We start from the raw sequence: 18434 nt of genomic DNA, 5'->3' as shown, positions 1-18434 counted from the left end.
TTGCCTGACCCATGTTAACCCCAAGCCTAAGATGTTTCACCCCTTGACCCTTGCCTGACCCATGTTAACCCTAAGCCTAAGATGTGTCACCCCCAGACCCTTGCCTGACCCATGTTAACCCCAAGCCTAAGATGTTTCACCCCTAGACCCTTGCCTGACCCATGTTAACCCCAAGCCTAAGATGTGTCACCCCTAGACCCTTGCCTGACCCATGTTAACCCCAAGCCTAAGATGTTTCACCCCTAGACCCTTGCCTGACCCATGTTAACCCAAAGCCTAAGATGTGTCACCCCTAGACCTTGCCTGACCCATGTTAACCCCAAGCCTAAGATGTGTCACCCCAGACCCTTGCCTGACCCATGTTAACCCCAAGCCTAAGATGTGTCACCCCTAGACCCTTGCCTGACCCATGTTAACCCCAAGCCCAAAATGTGTCACCCCCAGACCCTTGCCTGACCCATGTTAACCCCAAGCCTAAAATGTGTCACCCCCAGACCCTTGCCTGACCCATGTTAACCCCAAGCCTAAGATGTGTCACCCCCAGACCCTTGCCTGACCCATGTTAACCCCAAGCCTAAGATGTGTCACCCCCAGACCCTTGCCTGACCCATGTTAACCCCAAGCCTAAGATGTGTCACCCCAGACCCTTGCCTGACCCATGTTAACCCTAAGCCTAAGATGTGTCACCCCTAGACCCTTGCCTGACCCATGTTAACCCCAAGCCCAAAATGTGTCACCCCCAGACCCTTGCCTGACCCATGTTAACCCCAAGCCTAAAATGTGTCACCCCCAGACCCTTGCCTGACCCATGTTAACCCCAAGCCTAAGATGTGTCACCCCCAGACCCTTGCCTGACCCATGTTAACCCCAAGCCTAAGATGTGTCACCCCCAGACCCTTGCCTGACCCATGTTAACCCCAAGCCTAAGATGTGTCACCCCTAGACCCTTGCCTGACCCATGTTAACCCTAAGCCTAAGATGTGTCACCCCCAGACCCTTGCCTGACCCATGTTAACCCTAAGCCCAAAATGTGTCCCCCCCAGACCCTTGCCTGACCTATGTTAACCCCAAGCCTAAGATGTGTCACCCCTAGACCCTTGCCTGACCCATGTTAACCCTAAGCCCAAAATGTGTCTCCCCTAGATTAAAATGTCGCCAATGTTGACCCCCACCTTAAATCATGTCGCTAATGTCCTTGCCCAAACACCTTGCCTGAATTTGTTACCAAAATAAAGTATCCCTATACTTGACATCATGGGGATGCATTACCTTATTATTGAGCTGCTGACATCAAGACTTAGAATACCAGGACGTAGTTTGGGTGTTATTAGTATAACTGAAATGTTTACATTTCACACAAACTTCTCCAGCCATCAAACTTCTGTGAAATCCAAAACAAGGAATGCACCTATATCCTTCTTCAAATGAGACACTTCAGTGACTCTGTACTACATGACACGGGATTGATCGAAGCGTCTTCAAATGAGACACTTCAGTGACTCTGTACTACATGACACAGGTTTGATCGAAGCGTCTTCAAATGAGACACTTCAGTGACTCTGTACTACATGACACAGGTTTGATCGAAGCGTCTTCAAATGAGACACTTCAGTGACTCTGTACTACATGACACGGGTTTGATCGAAGCGTCTTCAAATGAGACACTTCAGTGACTCTGTACTACATGACACGGGTTTGATCGAAGCGTCTTCAAATGAGACACTTCAGTGACTCTGTACTACATGACACGGGTTTGATCGAAGCGTCTTCAAATGAGACACTTCAGTGACTCTGTACTACATGACACGGGTTTGATCGAAGCGTCTTCAAATGAGACACTTCAGTGACTCTGTACTACATGACACAGGTTTGATCGAAGCGTCTTCAAATGAGACACTTCAGTGACACTCTACTACATGACACAGGGTTGATCGAAGCGTCTTCAAATGAGACACTTCAGTGACACTATATTAAATGACGTAGGCTTGATCGAAGATTCTTCAAATGAGACACTTCAGTGACACTGTAATAAATGACGTAGGCTTGATCGAAGACTCTTCAGATGAGACAGGTCATGTCAACCGATCAAGAATGTTTCATGAGTAAGCTGGAGTGAGTGAGTATGGTTCTACGCCACTTTTAACAATATTCAAGTAATATTATGGTGGGGACACCAGAAATATGCTTCACACATTATACCTATGTGGTCTTCGGGATGACGAAGAAACACCTTAATCCCTAGGCTAGCCCACCATCCCTCAGGACATAAACAAGCAATGTCATGTTGTTATGTCGTCATGAAGCATCAGCATGGCCGCCCGTACAACTCAAACATGTTCACTATGCAATCTCATTCAAATCAGATCTTAGGTATTGCTACCGCCAAACGAGGATCTGAGGACATCCCATTACAGGTCACGTCCTTTCATCCGACCAATCAGAGCGTTACTTACCAGATCAGTGACAGTCGAAGTTCGTTATCTAATCACACAACCTTGAAGGGGTATTCTGTACAGTTACCGTCTTTAGGACTGAATCCATACAATCTAGACCATCTATTAGCCATTCCAAAATGTTCCTTTGTCAAGGTTTCAAATTTTTAATCGAGAATTTTTCAAAATATATTTCAAAGTGTAGTCGCCCTTTTGAAACTAGTGCTGTAAAGCATGAGAAAGCTGCCTTCTGATTGGCTAATGTAGACTTCTTGTCAGTCAATCCATTGGTCGGTCACAGTTCGTGAAAGGTAGGTCTGACGTGACCTGTAATGGGATGTCCTCAGATATTTGTTTAGCAGTAGCGAGGACTAAGATCTGAGTTTAATGAGATTGGTTCACTGTGTGGATGGGCAGCAGTTGGCCTTCAACCATCACCATTATTCGATAACTCACCAAGTGTGGGAGACCATCCTGACACAGCTTCATGACAGAGTCCACATCCTTGTTTGACAAATGTTTCTGAAAAACAAGACGGACAAACATGTAGACTTTCATCTTGTTGAGTATTTCTTGAACATTGCAATCCCGAGCCTGCCTTGTGGAACGCCAATGAACACCTTATTGACACATGATCTCATCTGGAACACAGCATGCAGCACTACACTACACTGGCTTCCGTGCTGCTTCAAATAGAACTTCCCTTTCAGCGGCAGCTTAATCAGGGTGTCATGCAATGCATTTTTCACCCAAACTCATCACAGGAAGGGAAACTGAAATTGTGTACTTTTTATTACAGCAGAATGAAAATAAGTTGTTCAGGGAGTATTTATTTGGGCGGGGCACTTCATACAGCAGTAGAAGTGAATGTGGAGCAGAGGGCTTAATACAGTGAATTCAGTAGTAGAAGTGAATGTGGAGCAGAGGGCTTAATACAGTGAATTCAGTAGTAGAAGTGAATGTGGAGTAGGGCACTTAATACAGTGAATACAGCAGTAGAAGTGCATGTGGAGTAGGGCACTTAATACAGTGAATACAGCAGTAGACGTGAATGTGGAATGGAGCACTTAATACAGTGAATACAGTAGTAGAAGTGAATGTGGAGTAGGGTGCTTAATACAGTGAATACAGTAGTAGAAGTGCATGTGGAGTAGGGTGCTTAATACAGTGAATACAGTAGTAGAAGTGAATGTGGAGTAGGGTGCTTAATACAGTGAATACAGTAGTAGAAGTGCATGTGGAGTAGGGTGATTAATACAGTGTATACAGTAGTAGAAGTGAATGTGGAGTAGGGTGCTTAATACAGTGAATACAGCAGTAGAAGTGCATGTGGAGTAGGGCACTTAATACAGTGTATACAGTAGTAGAAGTGAATGTGGAGTAGGGTGCTTAATACAGTGAATACAGTAGTAGAAGTGCATGTGGAGTAGGGCACTTAATACAGTGAATACAGTAGTAGAGGTGAATGTGGAGTAGGGCACTTAATACAGTGAATACAGCAGTAGAAATGAATGTGGAGTAGGGCACTTAATACAGTGAATACAGCAGTAGAAGTGAATGTGGAGTAGGGCACTTAATACAGTGAATACAGTAGTAGAAGTGAATGTGGAGTAGGGCACTTAATACAGTGAATACAGTAGTAGAAGTGAATGTGGAGTAGGGCACTTAATACAGTGAATACAGCAGTAGAGGTGAATGTGGAGTAGGGCACTTAATACAGTGAATACAGTAGTAGAAGTGAATGTGGAGTAGGGTGCTTAATACAGTGAATACAGTAGTAGAAGTGAATGTGGAGTAGGGCACTTAATACAGTGAATACAGTAGTAGAAGTGAATGTGGAATGGAGCACTTAATACAGTGAATACAGTAGTAGATGTGAATGTGGAGTAGGGTGCTTAATACAGTGAATACAGCAGTAGAAGTGAATGTGGAGTATGACACTTAATACAGAGAATACAGCAGTAGAAGTGAATGTGGAGTAGGGTGCTTAATACAGTGAATACAGCAGTAGAAGTGAATGTGGAGTAGGGTGCTTAATACAGTGAATACAGAAGTAGAAGTGAATGTGGAGTAGGGCACTTAATACAGTGAATACAGTAGTAGAGGTGAATGTGGAGTAGGGTGCTTAATACAGTGAATACAGCAGTAGAAGTGAATGTTGAGTATGACACTTAATACAGAGAATACAGCAGTAGAAGTGAATGTGGAGTAGGGTGCTTAATACAGTGAATACAGCAGTAGAAGTGAATGTGGAGTAGGGTGCTTAATACAGTGAATACAGAAGTAGAAGTGAATGTGGAGTAGGGCACTTAATACAGTGAATACAGTAGTAGAGGTGAATGTGGAGTAGGGCACTTTATACAGTGAATATAATAGTAGAAGTGAATGTGGAGTAGGGCACTTAATACAGTGAATACAGTAGTAGAAGTGAATGTGGAATGGAGCATTTAATACAGTGAATACAGTAGTAGAAGTGAATGTGGAGTAGGGTGCTTAATACAGTGAATACAGTAGTAGAAGTGAATGTGGAGTAGGGTGCTTAATACAGTGAATACAGTAGTAGAAGTGAATGTGGAGAGGAGCACTTAATACAGTGAATACAGTAGTAGAAGTGAATGTGGAGTAGGGCACTTAATACAGTGAATACAGCAGTAGAAGTGAATGTGGAGTAGGGCACTTAATACAGTGAATACAGCAGTAGAAGTGAATGTGGAGTAGGGCACTTAATACAGTGAATACAGTAGTAGAGGTGAATGTGGAGTAGGGTGCTTAATACAGTGAATACAGTAGTAGAAGTGAATGTGGAGTAGGGTGCTTAATACAGTGAATACAGTAGTAGAAGTGAATGTGGAGTAGGGCACTTAATACAGTGAATACAGTAGTAGAAGTGAATGTGGAATGGAGCATTTAATACAGTGAATACAGCAGTAGAAGTGAATGTGGAGTAGGGTGCTTAATACAGTGAATACAGTAGTAGAAGTGAATGTGGAGTAGGGTGCTTAATACAGTGAATACAGAAGTAGAAGTGAATGTGGAGTAGGGTGCTTAATACAGTGAATACAGTAGTAGAAGTGAATGTGGAGTAGGGTGCTTAATACAGTGAATACAGCAGTAGAAGTGAATGTGGAGTAGGGTGCTTAATACAGTGAATACAGTAGTAGAAGTGAATGTGGAGTAGGGTGCTTAATACAGTGAATACAGTAGTAGAGGTGAATGTGGAGTAGGGTGCTTAATACAGTGAATACAGTAGTAGAAGTGAATGTGGAGGAGGGTGCTTAATACAGTGAATACAGTAGTAGAAGTGAATGTGGAGTAGGGTGCTTAATACAGTGAATACAGTAGTAGAAGTGCATGTGGAGTAGGGCACTTAATACAGTGAATACAGTAGTAGAGGTGAATGTGGAGTAGGGCACTTAATACAGTGAATACAGTAGTAGAGGTGAATGTGGAGTAGGGCACTTAATACAGTGAATACAGCAGTAGAAGTGAATGTGGAGTAGGGCACTTAATACAGTGAATACAGCAGTAGAGGTGAATGTGGAGTAGGGCACTTAATACAGTGAATACAGTAGTAGAAGTGAATGTGGAGTAGGGTGCTTAATACAGTGAATACAGTAGTAGAAGTGAATGTGGAGTAGGGCACTTAATACAGTGAATACAGCAGTAGAAGTGAATGTGGAGTAGGGCACTTAATACAGTGAATACAGTAGTAGAAGTGAATGTGGAGTAGGGTGCTTAATACAGTGAATACAGTAGTAGAAGTGAATGTGGAGTAGGGTGCTTAATACAGTGAATACAGTAGTAGAAGTGAATGTGGAGAGGAGCACTTAATACAGTGAATACAGTAGTAGAAGTGAATGTGGAGTAGGGCACTTAATACAGTGAATACAGCAGTAGAAGTGAATGTGGAGTAGGGCACTTAATACAGTGAATACAGCAGTAGAAGTGAATGTGGAGTAGGGCACTTAATACAGTGAATACAGTAGTAGAGGTGAATGTGGAGTAGGGTGCTTAATACAGTGAATACAGTAGTAGAAGTGAATGTGGAGTAGGGTGCTTAATACAGTGAATACAGTAGTAGAAGTGAATGTGGAGTAGGGCACTTAATACAGTGAATACAGTAGTAGAAGTGAATGTGGAATGGAGCATTTAATACAGTGAATACAGCAGTAGAAGTGAATGTGGAGTAGGGTGCTTAATACAGTGAATACAGTAGTAGAAGTGAATGTGGAGTAGGGTGCTTAATACAGTGAATACAGAAGTAGAAGTGAATGTGGAGTAGGGTGCTTAATACAGTGAATACAGTAGTAGAAGTGAATGTGGAGTAGGGTGCTTAATACAGTGAATACAGCAGTAGAAGTGAATGTGGAGTAGGGTGCTTAATACAGTGAATACAGTAGTAGAAGTGAATGTGGAGTAGGGTGCTTAATACAGTGAATACAGTAGTAGAGGTGAATGTGGAGTAGGGTGCTTAATACAGTGAATACAGTAGTAGAAGTGAATGTGGAGTAGGGTGCTTAATACAGTGAATACAGTAGTAGAAGTGAATGTGGAGTAGGGTGCTTAATACAGTGAATACAGCAGTAGAAGTGAATGTGGAGAGGAGCACTTAATACAGTGAATACAGTAGTAGAAGTGAATGTGGAATGGAGCATTTAATACAGTGAATACAGTAGTAGAAGTGAATGTGGAGTAGGGTGCTTAATACAGTGAACACAGCAGTAGAAGTGAATGTGGAGAGGAGCACTTAATACAGTGAATACAGTAGTAGAGGTGAATGTGGAGTAGGGCACTTTATACAGTGAATACAGTAGTAGAAGTGAATGTGGAGAGGAGCACTTAATACAGTGAATACAGTAGTAGATGTGAATGTACTTACTCTGGCCTGGGGGACACAGATGGCGTGTACAGAAGCAGTGGGAGACTGCAGTCTATCAGTGATGACAGGGACGTCACAGGACTGCACTGCGTCGGTGATGTCACACAGCTGCAGAACAAACCACAGGCTTTGTGAAGGCAAAGACAACTACAATTTATTTTCACTCATAAAAAACAAATGTCTACACCCCCCCACCACCCCTCTCCTTTTTGTGGATGCAGTAGTTCAAGTTGTTACTAGTAATGTTTTTGTCAATCTGAATAACAATAATAGAAAAACAATACTGGTACAGATTCTGATTAATTCATTAACAAAGCAGCATTACAGTTGATGCCAAGTTCACTTTTTGTGTCCAGATAAGACTACTGAATTTCAACAGAAGTTTGGATCACAGATCGTATTGTGCAAGTATGTACCCTTAATGAACAACCAGTAGCTTTATACTAATAGATAGACTCGTAAGAATTTCTAAATAATTTACCAAATTTCATACACCTACAATAAACTTTTCTTGAGTTATTGTGAACAGCATACATTTTGAGTATGACCTTGAGAATGAATTTGACCTTCAACATAGCACTTCAATAACATAAGGGCTATCCAGCATATAAACCAAATATAATGTCCCAAGGTGGAGTCAATGTAAATATGAAAATATGGCATAGACCTGCACTCCTCATTGAAAGCAGGCCCAGTCACCTGTCACCCACTGTCACAAATATGGGTTTAAATAAGATAACTACTCCAGGCATAACATCTGAAAATGTCAAACATACTACATAAAAGACCTTCACTGTGACCTTGACCTTATACAAGACCTTATACATAGGTCACTCACAATCTTATGCAATCTGCGAAATAACCATTTTAGTGAAAATGTCAAACATACTACATAAAAGACCTTCACTGTGACCTTGACCTTATACAAGACCTTATACATAGGTCACTCACAATCTTATGCAATCTGCGAAATAACCATTTTAGTGAAAATGTCAAACATACTACATAAAAGACCTTCACTGTGACCTTGACCTTATACAAGACCTTATACATAGGTCACTCACAATCTTATGCAATCTGCGAAATAGGCATTTTAGTGAAAATGTCAAACATACTCTAAAAAAGACCTTCACTGTGACCATGACCTTACACAGAGGTCACTCACAATCTTATGCAATCTCTGTTCGGACTAAGGGAAACATGTACCAAGTTTCCTTGACCTACAGTAAATCCTTCTCCACTTTGGTGGAAAACAAACCTTTATTTTTAGACTATGGCCTTGAGAACAACCTTGACCATTGACACGACACCTGAATGTGTCAAAAACATGATGTGATATCACTAGGATGTCCAAACCCAACATGGTCTTAAAAAAACAAAGCATAGTGGTGATAAAATTCAGGCAAAAGCAGCTTAATTTGTAAATGTTATTAGGATGTCGGAGAATAGGGTCTGGAAAATTTAATACTTTTTGCATTATATTTTATCATTGAAACTAACCAAAACTTAACATAACTTAAAACTATTTTACATTGTCATCACCATCACATCATCATCATCATCATCATCACAGTTAATATTAATGATAATTTCAGTAGGAACTTGCCTCCATGGCAAACCTTGTATCTGGCTTGTCGGTGCCGAACTTGTGTCTGGCCTGAAGGTAGGACATACGGGGAAAGGGGGCGTTGACTTGCCCCGCCCATGGCCACGAGTTCTGGAGGAGATCCTCGATCAACCCCATCACAGACGCCTGGTCAGTGAAAGACATCTCAATATCTACCTGTAACGCACATTCCAGTAGAAATGAATAGTTTTTTACATGTGCCGCATAAAAATCATAACAGTGTACTTTCCAATTTAAGATTGCCCACAAGAAGAATACAGATGATAATACGTAGTTGCTATCTAGAGAGATGCTTCATTCCTTTTCATTGAGATTAAGACATTGGTGCTTATTGGCACTCTAAAAGTAGAGATTTCCAACACTGCATCAACATATAATGTTAGAGGGAAGCCCAACATGTTTTGAGATGTTAACCACTATGGGATGATCTGCACACATGGGGGGGGGAGGTGACAAGGATCTAGGGAGGAGGTGACGAGGACCTACACAAATTGGGAGGAGGTGACGAGGACCTGCACACATGGGGAGGAGGTGACGAGGACCTGCACACATGGGGAGGAGGTGACGAGGACCTGAACACATGGGAAGCAGGTGACGAGGACCTACACACATGGGGAGGAGGTGAAAAGGACCTGCACACATTGGGAGGAGGTGACAAGGACCTGCACACATGGGGAGGAGGTGACGAGGACCTGCACACATGGGAAGGAGGTGACGAGAACCTGAACACATGGGAAGGAGGTGACAAGGACCTGCACACATGGGGAGGAGGTGACAAGGACCTGCACACATGGGGAGGAGGTGACAAGGACCTGAACACATGGGAAGGAGGTGACAAGGACCTGCACACATGGGAAGGAGGTGACGAGGACCTGAACACATGGGGAGGAGGTGACAAGGACCTGCACACATGGGAAGGAGGTGACAAGGACCTGCACACATGGGGAGGAGGTGACAAGGACCTGAATACATGGGGAGGAGGTGACGAGGACCTGCACACATGGGAAGGAGGTGACGAGGACCTGCACACATGGGGAGGAGGTGACAAGGACCTGCACACATGGGGAGGAGGTGACAAGGACCTGAATACATGGGGAGGAGGTGACGAGGACCTGCACACATGGGGAGGAGGTGACGAGGACCTGCAGACATGGGGAGGAGGTGACAAGGATCTGCACACATGGGAAGGAGGTGACAAGGATCTGCACACATGGGGAGGAGGTGACAAGGACCTGCACACATTGGGAGGAGGTGACAAGGACCTGCACACATTGGGAGGAGGTGACGAGGACCTGCACACATGGGGAGGAGGTGACGAGGACCTGCACACATTGGGAGGAGGTGACAAGGACCTGCACACATTGGGAGGAGGTGACAAGGACCTGAACACATGGGGAGGAGGTGACGAGGACCTGCACACATGGGAAGGAGGTGACGAGAACCTGAACACATGGGAAGGAGGTGACAAGGACCTGCACACATGGGGAGGAGGTGACAAGGATCTGCACACATGGGGAGGAGGTGACAAAGACCTGCACACATTGGGAGGAGGTGACAAGGACCTGCACACATGGGGGGGGAGGTGACAAGGATCTAGGGAGGAGGTGACAAGGATCTGCACACATGGGGAGGAGGTGACAAGGACCTGAACACATGGGGAGGAGGTGACAAGGACCTGCACACATGGGGAGGAGGTGACAAGGATCTGCACACATGGGAAGGAGGTGATGAGGACCTGCACACATTGGGAGGAGGTGACAAGGACCTGCACACATGGGAAGGAGGTGATGAGGACCTGCACACATGGGGAGGAGGTGACAAGGATCTGCACACATGGGAACGAGGTGACAAGGATCTGCACACATGGGGAGGAGGTGACAAGGATCTGCACACATGGGAAGGAGGTGATGAGGACCTGCGCACATGGGGAGGAGGTGACAAGGATCTAGGGAGGAGGTGACGAGGACCTGCACACATGGGGAGGAGGTGACGAGGACCTGAACACATGGGAAGGAGGTGACGAGGACCTGCACACATGGGAAGGAGGTGACGAGGACCTGAACACATGGGAAGGATGTGATGAGGACCTGCACACATGGGGAGGAGGTGACAAGGACCTGCACACATGGGTAGGAGGTGACGAGGACCTGCACACATGGGGAGGAGGTGACAAGGACCTGCACACATGGGGAGGAGGTGACAAGGACCTGAACACATGGGAAGGAGGTGACAAGGACCTGCACACATGGGAAGGAGGTGACGAGGACCTGAACACATGGGGAGGAGGTGACAAGGACCTGCACACATGGGAAGGAGGTGACAAGGACCTGCACACATGGGGAGGAGGTGACAAGGACCTGAATACATGGGGAGGAGGTGACGAGGACCTGCACACATGGGAAGGAGGTGACGAGGACCTGCACACATGGGGAGGAGGTGACAAGGACCTGCACACATGGGGAGGAGGTGACAAGGACCTGAATACATGGGGAGGAGGTGACGAGGACCTGCACACATGGGGAGGAGGTGACGAGGACCTGCAGACATGGGGAGGAGGTGACAAGGATCTGCACACATGGGAAGGAGGTGACAAGGATCTGCACACATGGGGAGGAGGTGACAAGGACCTGCACACATTGGGAGGAGGTGACAAGGACCTGCACACATTGGGAGGAGGTGACAAGGACCTGCACACATGGGAAGGAGGTGACGAGGACCTGCACACATTGGGAGGAGGTGACAAGGACCTGCACACATTGGGAGGAGGTGACAAGGACCTGAACACATGGGGAGGAGGTGACGAGGACCTGCACACATGGGAAGGAGGTGACGAGAACCTGAACACATGGGAAGGAGGTGACAAGGACCTGCACACATGGGGAGGAGGTGACAAGGATCTGCACACATGGGGAGGAGGTGACAAGGACCTGCACACATTGGGAGGAGGTGACAAGGACCTGCACACATGGGGGGGGAGGTGACAAGGATCTAGGGAGGAGGTGACAAGGATCTGCACACATGGGGAGGAGGTGACAAGGACCTGAACACATGGGGAGGAGGTGACAAGGACCTGCACACATGGGGAGGAGGTGACAAGGATCTGAACACATGGGAAGGAGGTGATGAGGACCTGCACACATTGGGAGGAGGTGACAAGGACCTGCACACATGGGAAGGAGGTGATGAGGACCTGCACACATGGGGAGGAGGTGACAAGGATCTGCACACATGGGAACGAGGTGACAAGGATCTGCACACATGGGGAGGAGGTGACAAGGATCTGCACACATGGGAAGGAGGTGATGAGGACCTGCGCACATGGGGAGGAGGTGACAAGGATCTAGGGAGGAGGTGACGAGGACCTGCACACATGGGGAGGAGGTGACGAGGACCTGAACACATGGGAAGGAGGTGACGAGGACCTGCACACATGGGAAGGAGGTGACGAGGACCTGAACACATGGGAAGGATGTGATGAGGACCTGCACACATGGGGAGGAGGTGACAAGGACCTGCACACATGGGTAGGAGGTGACGAGGACCTGCACACATGGGGAGGAGGTGACAAGGACCTGCACACATGGGTAGGAGGTGACGAGGACCTACACACATGGGGTGGAGGTGACAAGGACCTGCACACATGGGTAGGAGGTGACGAGGACCTGCACACATGGGTGTGTGGCATTCAAAACATGTTGAGCGAAGGGAGACAACACTGCACTCACCTGTGTGAACTCAGGCTGTCGGTCAGGCTTAGCTCCCTCGTCACGGTAACACTTAGCGATCTGGAAGTAGCGGTCAATGCCACCGACCATCAGGAGCTGCTTGAACTACAGAAATAGAGACACTATAGGTACACTGAACACACACCATAATGACAATGAACACACATCATAATGACACTGATATACACACTGTAGTGACTTTGTTATTTAACACCACACTCGGCAATATTCTTGCTTTGATGAGACCAATGTTATGACCAATGTTCCATCAGTGTCCGATGACACGCAAATCAACCAGACATGACCAGAAATCCATTCAGTTGCCTCTTGCGACCAGCCTACGTTGGTGGGGACCTATTATAATCTCCACTGGGCTACACCTATAGTGAGTGTCTGACTGACATAGCTACAGCAACACTTGCGACCAGCATTGGTGGGGACCTATTATAATCTCCACTGGGCTACATCTATAGTGAGTGTCTGACTGACATAGCTACAGCAACACTTGTGACCAGCATTGGTGGGGACCTATTATAATCTCCACTGGGCTACATCTATGGTGAGTGTCTGACTGACATAGCTACAGCAACACTTGCGACCAGCATTGGTTGGGACCTATTATAATCTCCACTGGGCTACATCTATGGTGAGTGTCTGACTGACATAGCTACAGCAACACTTGTGACCAGCATTGGTGGGGACCTATTATAATCTCCACTGGGCTACATCTATGGTGAGTGTCTGACTGACATAGCTACAGCAACACTTGTGACCAGCCTACGTTGGTGGGGACCTATTATAATCTCCACTGGGCTACACCTATAGTGAGTGTCTGACTGACATAGCTACAGCAACACTTGTGACCAGCATTGGTGGGGACCTATTATAATCTCCACTGGGCTACATCTATGGTGAGTGTCTGACTGACATAGCTACAGCAACACTTGCGACCAGCCTACGTTGGTGGGGACCTATTATAATCTCCACTGGGCTACATCTATAGTGAGTGTCTGACTGACATAGCTACAGCAACACTTGTGACCAGCATTGGTGGGGACCTATTATAATCTCCACTGGGCTACATCTATAGTGAGTGTCTGACTGACATAGCTACAGCAACACTTGTGACCAGCCTACGTTGGTTGGGACCTATTATAATCTCCACTGGGCTACACCTATAGTGAGTGTCTGACTGACATAGCTACAGCAACACTTGCGACGAGCATTGGTGGGGACCTATTATAATCTCCACTGGGCTACACCTATAGTGAGTGTCTGACTGACATAGCTACAGCAACACTTGTGACCAGCATTGGTGGGGACCTATTATAATCTCCACTGGGCTACATCTATGGTGAGTGTCTGACTGACATAGCTACAGCAACACTTGTGACCAGCATTGGTGGGGACCTATTATAATCTCCACTGGGCTACATCTATGGTGAGTGTCTGACTGACATAGCTACAGCAACACTTGTGACCAGCCTACGTTGGTGGGGACCTATTATAATCTCCACTGGGCTACATCTATAGTGAGTGTCTGACTGACATAGCTACAGCAACACTTGTGACCAGCATTGGTGGGGACCTATTATAATCTCCACTGGGCTACATCTATGGTGAGTGTCTGACTGACATAGCTACAGCAACACTTGTGACCAGCATTGGTGGGGACCTATTATAATCTCCACTGGGCTACATCTATGGTGAGTGTCTGACTGACAGAGCTACAGCAACACTTGTGACCAGCCTACGTTGGTGGGGACCTATTATAATCTCCACTGGGCTACATCTATAGTGAGTGTCTGACTGACATAGCTACAGCAACACTTGTGACCAGCATTGGTGGGGACCTATTATAATCTCCACTGGGCTACATCTATGGTGAGTGTCTGACTGACATAGCTACAGCAACACTTGTGACCAGCATTGGTGGGGACCTATTATAATCTCCACTGGGCTACATCTATGGTGAGTGTCTGACTGACATAGCTACAGCAACACTTGTGACCAGCCTACGTTGGTGGGGACCTATTATAATCTCCACTGGGCTACATCTATAGTGAGTGTCTGACTGACATAGCTACAGCAACACTTGTGACCAGCATTGGTGGGGACCTATTATAATCTCCACTGGGCTACATCTATGGTGAGTGTCTGACTGACATAGCTACAGCAACACTTGTGACCAGCCTACGTTGGTGGGGACCTATTATAATCTCCACTGGGCTACACCTATAGTGAGTGTCTGACTGACATAGCTACAGCAACACTTGTGACCAGCCTACGTTGGTGGGGACCTATTATAATCTCCACTGGGCTACATCTATAGTGAGTGTCTGACTGACATAGCTACAGCAACACTTGTGACCAGCATTGGTGGGGACCTATTATAATCTCCACTGGGCTACATCTATGGTGAGTGTCTGACTGACATAGCTACAGCAACACTTGTGACCAGCCTACGTTGGTGGGGACCTATTATAATCTCCACTGGGCTACACCTATAGTGAGTGTCTGACTGACATAGCTACAGCAACACTTGTGACCAGCCTACGTTGGTGGGGACCTATTATAATCTCCACTGGGCTACACCTATAGTGAGTGTCTGACTGACATAGCTACAGCAACACTTGTGACCAGCCTACGTTGGTGGGGACCTATTATAATCTCCACTGGGCTACATCTATAGTGAGTGTCTGACTGACATAGCTACAGCAACACTTGTGACCAGCCTACGTTGGTGGGGACCTATTATAATCTCCACTGGGCTACATCTATAGTGAGTGTCTGACTGACATAGCTACAGCAACACTTGCGACCAGCGTTGGTGGGGACCTTTTATAATCTCCAATGGGCTACATCTGTAGTGAGTGTCTGACTGACATAGCTACTGCAAGCCTACCTCGTACTATGCAACATAGGATGTAACCTTCCACAGGCTCTATTCAGGGGCTTACATGTCAGAATTTATTTGTAATTGGAGTGTCTTTCTAACAAGTGCTCATAAAAGATGTTGTTTTCTACTGTTTCCATGGTTACCTGTTGTGGACTTTGAGGTAAGGAGTAAAACTTCCCTGCAAACCGACTTGGAACGATGAATTCTTGAGCCCCCTGAAAAGTATGAAATCAATATCAGATGGGTGAGTGAGTATTTGTTTGTTTGTTTGTTGTTTAAATCCGCACTCAGCAATATTCCAGCTATATGACGGCAGTCTGTAAATAATCGATTCTTGAGAAGACAATTCAGTGATTGACATCATGAGCATCGATTTATGCAATGGAATACGATGACATGCATCACCCAAGTCAGCAAGCCTGACCACCCGATCCCGTTTGTCGCCTCTTACGACAAGCATTGGTGGCTGAAGACCTATTCCACCCTGATCTTCAACAATGGCATACAGATATAAGAGACTTCACTAACTCACCCCAGGGGTTCTCCGAAACAGCGTCGGTGTCTCAACATCAACAAACCCTGAAACAGTCAACAAGTCAACACGTCAATTTTGTCAACACGTCAATTTTCTATTAGAAATCCCGTCCAAACATAGCACACAATATCAGCCAATAATAAAATACATGATAGTCACTGCGCTAGCAATTTTTGATTGGTTTTTATATGTGATCTTTGTTACCTCAACACACATCACATCTTAATAAAGGTTGTTGCAAATTTTCTGACAGCATAGACATGATATGGAAATGGTGGAGGGTCAGAAGACACGAGAGACGTCACCAGTTTTCTAACACCTGATAGTGTTTAGTACTTTTGTGGGGTTTCTGTAAATGAACACAAGTTTTTGTGCATTGTTCTCGACATAATTCTTACAGGTCTACATTAAAACTTAAAAACTAAATGAAAGTTTGAAATCTTTTCACAAAGTGAATGTCTAACTCTTTCAAATTATAGTTTTCAAACTATTTTACTCTTCCTTTTTATCATAACACGGCCACCAAAATTGTGAATGAGGACTGACTGTTCTGACAGTACTTCAGCAACTGTTCACCTGATCATGTTGACAAGTCAGACGTGGGCACTGTCCTGTCAGCAGCTTTAATGACATCACACCTCTCATTATAAGATGACAATTCAGTATCAACATACCTGTTGGAAAATAGGTGCCGTACGTAGACTTGGATCTTTAATTACTGATCATGGGATCGTTAGACTTTAGACAGGACCAGTATTTTCATTTAGTACCAAACCACATGACCGGCAGACAAAACACACTGACATACCATGCTGGTGACACAGGAGCTCCCTCATCTTACATACCATGCTGGTGACACAGGAACTCCCTCATCTTACATACCATGCTGGTTACACAGGAACTCCATCATCTTACATACCATGCTGGTGACACAGGAACTCCCTCATCTTACATACCATGCTGGTGACACAGGAACTCCCTCATCTTACATACCATGCTGGTGACACAGGAACTCCCTCATCTTACATACCATGCTGGTGACACAGGAACTCCCTCATCTTACATACCATGCTGGTGACACAGGAACTCCCTCATCTTACATACCATGCTGGTGACACAGGAGCTCCCTCATCTTACATACCATGCTGGTTACACAGGAGCTCCCTCATCTTACATACCATGCTGGTGACACAGGAACTCCCTCATCTTACATACCATGCTGGTTACACAGGAACTCCCTCATCTTACATACCATGCTGGTTACACAGGATCTCCCTCATCTTACATACCATGCTGGTTACACAGGAACTCCCTCATCTTACATACCATGCTGGTTACACAGGAACTCCCTCATCTTACATACCATGCTGGTGACACAGGAACTCCCTCATCTTACATACCATGCTGGTGACACAGGAACTCCCTCATCTTACATACCATGCTGGTGACACAGGAGCTCCCTCATCTTACCTACCATGCTGGTGACACAGGATCTCCCTCATCTTACATACCATGCTGGTTACACAGGAACTCCCTCATCTTACATACCATGCTGGTTACACAGGAACTCCCTCATCTTACATACCATGCTGGTCACACAGGAGCTCCCTCATCTTACATACCATGCTGGTGACACAGGAACTCCCTCATCTTACATACCATGCTGGTTACACAGGAACTCCCTCATCTTACATACCATGCTGGTTACACAGGAACTCCCTCATCTTACATACCATGCTGGTTACACAGGAGCTCCCACATCTTACATACCATGCTGGTGACACAGGAGCTCCCTCATCTTACATACCATGCTGGTGACACAGGAACTCCCTCATCTTACATACCATGCTGGTGACACAGGAACTCCCTCATCTTACATACCATGCTGGTGACACAGGAGCTCCCTCATCTTACATACCATGCTGGTGACACAGGAACTCCCTCATCTTACATACCATGCTGGTTACACAGGAGCTCCCTCATCTTACATACCATGCTGGTGACACAGGAACTCCCTCATCTTACATACCATGCTGGTGACACAGGATCTCCCTCATCTTACATACCATGCTGGTGACACAGGAACTCCCTCATCTTACATACCATGCTGGTGACACAGGAACTCCCTCATCTTACATACCATGCTGGTTACACAGGAACTCCCTCATCTTCATGATCATCGCTGAGCGGAGTCTCAGGTTGCGCTGCATGGCTGGACGTCTGATATCCAGGTACCGGTACTTCATACTCAGTGCCTCACTAACCTGTATAAACAAATCAATAGAACACAACTGCACAAATATATCTGTAGAACACAACTGAACAATTATATCTGTA

At 45.8% G+C, this 18434-nt stretch overlaps 1 protein-coding gene across 2 annotated transcripts in view; it reads right to left on the bottom strand.

The window, feature by feature from the left end:
- The window catches only part of LOC124145591 (aspartate--tRNA ligase, mitochondrial-like), a 60214-nt gene that overhangs the window by 32692 nt on the left and 9088 nt on the right, over positions 1 to 18434 (bottom strand). For both annotated transcript variants that reach the window (XM_048389128.1, XM_048389129.1), the window contains exons 5-11: positions 18238 to 18361; positions 16095 to 16141; positions 15706 to 15777; positions 12664 to 12768; positions 8918 to 9094; positions 7312 to 7419; positions 2889 to 2954 (exon numbers count right to left, since the gene is read on the bottom strand). In XM_048389128.1, the coding sequence (XP_048245085.1) occupies positions 2889 to 2954; positions 7312 to 7419; positions 8918 to 9094; positions 12664 to 12768; positions 15706 to 15777; positions 16095 to 16141; positions 18238 to 18361 (699 nt within the window). The remainder of the gene's footprint in view (positions 1 to 2888; positions 2955 to 7311; positions 7420 to 8917; positions 9095 to 12663; positions 12769 to 15705; positions 15778 to 16094; positions 16142 to 18237; positions 18362 to 18434) is intronic.

The sequence above is a fragment of the Haliotis rufescens genome, unplaced genomic scaffold, assembly GCF_023055435.1.
Source record: "Haliotis rufescens isolate VD_foot unplaced genomic scaffold, xgHalRufe1.0.p SCAF_8, whole genome shotgun sequence".
NCBI lineage: Eukaryota > Metazoa > Mollusca > Gastropoda > Lepetellida > Haliotidae > Haliotis > Haliotis rufescens.
This window is presented reverse-complemented; position numbering and strand designations above follow the sequence as displayed.